Source organism: Ascaphus truei, chromosome 6 (assembly GCF_040206685.1).
Source record: "Ascaphus truei isolate aAscTru1 chromosome 6, aAscTru1.hap1, whole genome shotgun sequence".
Classification (NCBI taxonomy): domain Eukaryota; kingdom Metazoa; phylum Chordata; class Amphibia; order Anura; family Ascaphidae; genus Ascaphus; species Ascaphus truei.
The window spans coordinates 45,983,412-45,990,896 of NC_134488.1; the positions used below are offsets into that span (position 1 = coordinate 45,983,412).

The 7,485-nt window shown below is 44.5% G+C and overlaps 1 protein-coding gene across 1 annotated transcript; it reads left to right on the top strand.

Moving 5' to 3' along the window:
• Positions 1 to 1,845: 1,845 nt before the first annotated feature.
• LOC142496970 (NXPE family member 1-like) lies at positions 1,846 to 3,664 on the top strand. Its single transcript, XM_075604116.1, has 2 exons — positions 1,846 to 2,144; positions 3,074 to 3,664. The coding sequence occupies exons 1-2, from the start codon at positions 1,910 to 1,912 to the stop codon at positions 3,613 to 3,615; spliced, it is 777 nt and encodes a 258-aa protein (XP_075460231.1). The 5' UTR covers positions 1,846 to 1,909; the 3' UTR covers positions 3,616 to 3,664.
• Positions 3,665 to 7,485: the final 3,821 nt, after the last annotated feature.

Sequence of the window (7,485 nt, forward strand, 5' to 3'; positions counted from 1 at the left end):
CCTCCACAGGAAAGCAAATATGCAAATATAGCTGTATGCTCATCTGCATGTCTTAGGCAGGTCTGCATATATATATATATATATATATATATATATATATGTATATAAGTATCAAAAAGGAGTGCTATTGAGCGTTGCATATGTATACAACAGACGACAGAGAAGCCCAATGCTACATCCAACATGACAGAAATACACAGTAAAATACTTATATATTCTCTTGAAAAAGGGTCATTTAGTTTAACCCTTTTGCCAAAGCGTTGTAAGCTTGCGAGCCACGACAAGGCAGACACCTGTTCGCAAGTCCTAACACTACCATATAAAATACAAATACACCTCTATTAGGATTAGCAAAACCAGTGCAGAAAGGTGCACCAGATTTATGTAAGAAAAGAAATACCACGAAAGCGGTTTGAGTTTTTCCTTTGATGAATCTGGTGCTGTATTTTGTAATGTTTTTTGCCCCCAGGCTGGGAGACATTATTAGGGAACCCCCCGAGGCTCTGAGAAGACATTTCCCCAGCTGAATTTTTTGATAACTTGCTCTGTCTCTTATCAAGTTTCGGGAGCTACCAAGTCTGTAAAAATGATTATATACAGCAGGGGTTCTCAACATCTGCCCTCAACACCTATCCCCCCCAACCCCCACACCCCCACCCCACACCCCACATCCCACACATATCCCCCACAGGTTGTGCCGTCTAATACTTAGCCACTGATTGAGTCCCTTGTGCTGAAGCAGGGATATCCTGATAACCTGACCTGTTGTGGAATCTTGTGGACTGGAGCAGGGCACCCCTGATATGCAGTATAATGTGAGTTACATTTTAGAATACGGAGAGAGAAAGTGGCATTCAGATGTAGCAAACAGAGATGCGCAATTTCATTTGAGTCACGTTCGTGAACATTTTAAGAATATTTTAAAGATTTTTTGCATATCCGCAAAACTGTTTGCACTTTAAAACTCCTGGGGAGTTTCGCTTTTTTTGCTGGCGAAATATATATATTATGTTTGCAAAAATGACAACATTTGCAAAACATGCTCTCTCTTTTTGTCTCCCTCAGCAGTCCAGGAGATGAGTTCATTATTTTTCTCTCTCTCTCTCTTTAAACAGTCCTGGCAAATTTCTTAAGAATGTTGCTGATTTCGCACAAATGAACGAGTGGCAGCAGCCCAATATTTGCCCGTGTCCCCAATCTGGGAAAAATGATCTCTGGTAACAAGCCATGGCTACATACTCCAGCATACTTCTCCCACTGGCAAACTCCAGTCCTCAAGGGTCACCATCAGGCAAGGTTATCCTGAGGCTAACCCTGCTTCAGCACAGGTGGCTCAATCAGTGGCTCAGTCTTCGATAAGATAATTGATGTCGTAAATGGGAAAAAAAAATTGTTCCCGACTCCAGTAATGACAATCAGATTTCTCCCTGGATCAACATCCTCCCCATTTTTACTTATTTGGTATATCCCTGTATATACATTTGCTTTCTAAAATGACGTATAAGCTTTTCTTAAATATATCTACTGTATCTGCCATCACAGTCTCCATGGTTAATGATTGATCCCACATTGTAACTGCCCTTACTGTAAAGCACACCATGAAATATTACACTTCTTTTGGGTTTGATTGCTTATTTAATGGATTGTTTCATTTAAATTACAATGCTCAGCTGTTTCGTGGGACATACGTGGGACATACGTGGGACTGCCCCTTTCCTCTTTAACTTTATCCCCATGTAAGATTTGTTGTGGGATCAAATTGTAAGCACCAATGCTTGGGAGTTTCATTGCTTTCATGTGGATTTAAAGTCCCTTTTATACAGTTGGACAATATACGGAGCGACAATGAGATCTAAATTCAAAATGGTACTCATACTTAGTGCTTTCTTGGAACTGTTTTCCACTATGCATGTGTATTCTTTCAGGAAACCGTACGGACGTGACATCAAAATGCGCAATTGGGATGTCCCCACCATTCCCAGGTGGCTATTTCTTGAATAACCTTTGGTACCCGCTGTTCTGCAATCTTTCTTCATTTGAGCCCGTGTCTCATATCGACACATGTTTGTCTGGAAAACTGATTTATCTCATGGGTGATTCAACCTTGCGCCAGTGGATAGAATATTTCCCGAAAATTATGAAGAGTAAGTGTATACATTTCTGATATGAACATTATTAACTCATGTTTCGTATTACAGTATATTATTTTTGGGACATACAGTACAGGTTGCAGCCATATTAGCAAATAAAGATGTGTGCAACTGCCCCAGAAACAGGGAAATCCATAACATGTAACTAGGTGAGTATATTGAATTGTGGCAAGATTCGGGATTAATCACTGTTCAAGAAATGTCACAATTTTCCTGATTTTTACACATCTCCGACAGCAAAAATATTATATTTTGTTGAAAAGAAAAATGCATCTGTTTGGGTTGCTACATTTGAACAGGTTATACTCACATTGCAGCCTCAATTCACATTTTATAGTGAAGTCTCACCGTTTTCTATTTCAGGGAAATAATGATGAGAAATAATATTTGCTGCTAAACATTCCTGAAATAAGGCTACTTTAGAAAATGTTAAACTTGGGAGCTTTCAAAAGCTTGCATCGAAATGTAATCTATGCAGAATTGTAACATTGGTCCAGGAAAAGTTAACACAACAAAAAAAGTACAGTAAAGGATCAGATAAAAATTCTTTATAGATCCTGTAATGCAGCGGTGCGCAAAGTGGGGGGCGCGACCCCCAGGTGGGGCGGGAAATTGTGCTGGGGGGGCGCGGGCAGTTGCAGAGGCCCCGCGCTCTTCCCCCAGGCATTTAAATGAAATGCCGGGGGATCGCGTGAGGCCTCTGCAACTGTTTACTTACCGGGATTCAGCCGTCTGTGTTGCGTCACCATGTGACCTGACGTCACACGCCCACGCAGCGTCATATGACGCGGCTGAAGGTAGGCAGGGGGCGCGAGAGCCGGGGCAGAGTGACAGGGGGGCGCAGCACCAAAAGTTTGCGCTCCCCTGCTGTAATGGACTGAGGTTGGAGATTCTAAACACTGATTTACCATTTTTCTTTGTAGCGCTGACGTTTTTTGACCTCCATGGGGATGGCTGGCATAAGACATTCTTAGCTCTGGATTTGAAGAGGAATGTCCATATTCAGTGGAAGAAGCATGGGCACCCGTTTGTGACTCAAAGCTTCTATACAGTCAAAGATTATGTTTCTGTCCCCCGTGAAATTGACCGACTAGGTGGTGGTCCCCACACGGTCATTGTTCTTGGTCTGGGATATCATTTCCGGCCTTTCCCTCTTTCCATGTTCATCAGAAGACTTCTCACCGTACGCAAGGCCGTAGAGCGCCTCTTCCTACGCAGCCCGGATACGAAAGTCATCATCAAATCAGAAAACACCAGGGAGAATAACCAAGACATGGAGAGATTCAGTGACTTTCATGGCTACGTTCAGTATCTCTTAGTCAAGGACATCTTCCAAGGTCTTAACATTGGGCTGATTGATGTTTGGGGCATGACCACGGCTTTTGGCTCATTTAATGTTCATCCACCAGTAACAGTCATCAAGAATCAAATCAACATGTTCTTGGCATATATATGTAACCCCTGATTTCAACATGCCGGATTCTGGCCTTGAAGATTCAATTGGCGAACCAAAACAGGAGATTTTTTGTTCTGTAAGATCCAATCAACTGTTAATGTTTGTGAAAATGTTGATGTTTATTTAATGCAATAAACAGAATCTGTAAATCCACAGTCTCACTAAATACAGAATATCTCATTAGAACGTACATATTACCGCGCTCCTCCCTTTAGAAGTTTGTTGCTGGTAAAAGGATTGGCCTTAGATATATGGAAAACAAAAGAGCAGTTCCTGCTCTCCTACCAAATTGGTCTAAAATATACTAGTGACATGTTTACATTTAGAACCTAAGGCTGGCGCCATGGTGTCTCAGCCCGCGCGGAGGCTGGTCAGTGAGCGGGCGCTTACCTGACCATAGTGGATGGGACATGCCTGGGGGGCGTGCCGGGGGTTGTCATGGTGCTGGTTCGCCCTCATTGGGCGAACTGCTCACGTGATCACCCTGTCACGCCAAGAAATCAGTATTAACTGATTTCTTGCCCAACGCGCGCCCCTTCCCGCTTCCACGCGCACACGCCCGCACGCTGCATGAACGCGAACCATGCCTTAAGGCAGTCTGTTCGCTCAACGTGCGGACGTGTCCACGCGGTCTGCTGTACCATGACCCCAGCCTAAGTCTGTGTAACAAAGGAGTCATTTGGTTGCATGTTTTGATCAAAACATGATTCAAGCCTGCCAGCCTCGTCAAGGTAATCTCCGTTTAATAGGAACCTACACTGAATATATGCCATTTCTTATTGTCCTATGGACTAAACTTTGTGAAATACGTGAAAAGGCGTTTTCATAGGCCGACGTTTCTATGCGCAGAAGGAGGAGAGAAGAGGAGAAAGATCCTGATCGCGACCAGCAGTTGCAGAGTTAAGATCTCATGAGATCTGGAAGTGTACAGCCGCACAGTGAGAGCAGACGCAGGTACACAGAGAGGAGAGGACGGAGCTCCTGCGAGACCCTAAGCGGGCACGTGACGTGGAAGTGGAGGCAGATTCCAGCAGATCGGGACTACAGTTGAGTGTGAGATAATCAGTCTGCACAAACTCTCCTGCTGCTTTTATTTGATTCGCAAAGTGTGAGTTTAACACCTATTTGTATAGGTTTTATAGTTTTAATAAATAGTATTACGCTGTAAGGAATCCGTTCCTGGTTTTGGCTGGAGCTCACTCTTGCAGAGTTGGTGAGCTCTCAGAACAGACCTTTCCTTGGATTTGCAAGCACTCACCTATGCTTGCAATCACTGCAGCTCTGTCACTCTGCTCTGGCATTGGAGGAATTCTGACACCCCCCTGTCTTGGGATTGGCTATCTGTCCATTGCTAAGCATAAGCCTAGATTGACTAGGATGTAACTCTGTTTGCCAAAATCTACTTTGCCTTAGCCTTGCTTTGTTCATGAGACCTCCTGCATTCACCCCAGGCAGATGTCTGCATTTTGGTTCCTGTACTGAAGACTGGATCTCCAGGGCTATTCTTGCCTTGTTTCGGAGACCTGCTGCATTGACCCCAGGCAGAGGTCTGCTTCCTGGTTCCTGTGTTGAAGCGCTGGGCCCCCAGTATCAGTTTTACCTTGTTCCAGAGACCTGCTGCATTCACCCCAGGCAGAGGTCTGCTTCCTGGTTCCTGTGCTGGAGCGCTGGGGCCCCAGTAACAGCTTTACCTTGTTCCAGAAACCTGCGCATTCACCCCAGGCAGAGATCTATTATCTGGTTCCTGTGTTGAAGCGCTGGTCCTCCAGTGCCAGCCTTGCCTTGTTCCCGAGACCTGCATTCTCCCCTTGCAGAGACCTTATCATGGGCCATTCCTGCTCCTCGCACAGAGGCCATTCCCGCACTTCAGCTGCTATGCTGAAACAGTGTGCTGCTGACTTTCTGTTGTCGAACTCTAGCCTGGACATCGATTACTCTACCGTCTCCAACCCTGACCCTGGCATGCCAAAGGATTACCCTGGCCTCTCCAACCCTGACCCTGCTACGATTGACTATGGACTGCGCAATCCTGAACCAACTTTGTGGTCTAAGGTTGGTGTATTCACATCCCCCCTCAACCCTGCGTCCGGTCCCGGTTTGTGGTGAGCACGTCCGTTATATATGCTATGTATGTCTACTACCTTTATCTTACCCCAATGTTACTTCCCTGAGACAGAGATACAACACCCTCATTAAAGCAGCCTGGATCCTGAAGGAGCTGAATTGGACATGGGAAATATACCCAAGGCTCCATCAGTAAAGGCCCATATATTTTGGATAAAGGCTCTATAGTCTAATTGTGAGTGCAAAACGTACCACCTACTACTAGTAAAGCTCAGACATATTACTCTCAGACATATTACTCTATGTTTGTTCCCCCTTCCCCCTTTCTTCTATTTTTTGCACCTAGGTCAATCTTCATCGTGAAAATACTCTCGGCACTTGTGGGGTCGATGACCTAATTGGCAGCAATTATTATGGAACGATTCAGTAACCACGGGTTAGCACCTCCCTTTATTGATTTTTGATATTGCAATCTTTAATATCTATATATGTTGTGTTATTTTAGCACTTTTTGATAATTGTAGCAGTGGGTAAAAAAAGTGACAAAAACCCTCCACAGCAATGCATATAGCAAATGGAGATATTCCTGTATATGTATATATATATATATATATATATATATATATATATATATATATATATATATATATATATATATATTGCAGAATAAATGCGTCCTTCAGTATTAGGTGGTACTTTTTTTATTTGGACTAACAATTTATGTCATAGGACAAGCTTTCGAGAGTTTTCCTCTCTTCCTCAGGTCAAGCAATACTGATATACAAAGGTTGCTTATACACAGTATGTACAGATGTACAGTAGCCCAATTTACTGTCCCCGTAGCTACGAAAAGTAAAGCAAACCGCACCTGTGTTAATATATATTTCAGCAACCTTTTTGTCTCCACTTGTCCCAGTTTTACTTTTAATTTATATACTGCTTTAAAAACTTGACCATGTGCTCTGGTAAGACTCCTAGAACTTTCAGCCCTACAGATAAAGGAAGAATGTTAGCTTGTTAGCTTTTTATGAACAAAGCCTTTCTCCCTCATACTCCCCCCCCCTTTTTCTTACTCCTCTCACTCTCTAGAAATAAGTGGAATGTACAAATGTAAGCAACATTTAATCTATGCTAGTATAAATCAGGTAAAGAGAACGTCAGCAAATACCTCTAAGACGCTTCAGCAAAATACCTCTAGGACACTTTTTGTCTATATAACCCTGCTTGTAATCTCTAATAAACAGTCCAGTGATTTGATACAGAGCTGCATGCGTCTCATTCATTTTGTTTGACTCCAGGCCTGCTGTTCTCTGCCCACACATTGAATGTACATCTCCCGGGAGAACTTCCGAGTCGCGGACGGGATAAAAGAATTATAAATTTACAACCTGGATCAGTACAAGCCGCGGCATCTCCGGGATCTGTACGAGCCGCGGCATCTCCGGGATCAGTACAAGCCGCGGCATCTCCGGGATCAGTACAAGCCGCGGCATCTCCGGGATCTGTACGAGCCGCGGCATCTCCGGGATCAGTACAAGCCACGGCGTCTCCGGGATCAGTACAAGCCGCGGCATCTCCGGGATCAGTACATGCCGCGGCATCTTTGGGAACTGTACAAGCCGCAGCATCTCCGGGATCAGTACAAGCCGCGGCATCTCCGGGATCAGTACAAGCCGTGGCGTCTCCGGGATCAGTACATGCCGCGGCATCTCCTGGATCAGTACAAGCCGCGGCATCTCCGGGATCAGTACAAGCCGCGGCATCTCCGGGATCAGTACAAGCCGCGGCATCTCCGGGATCAGTACAAGCCGCGGC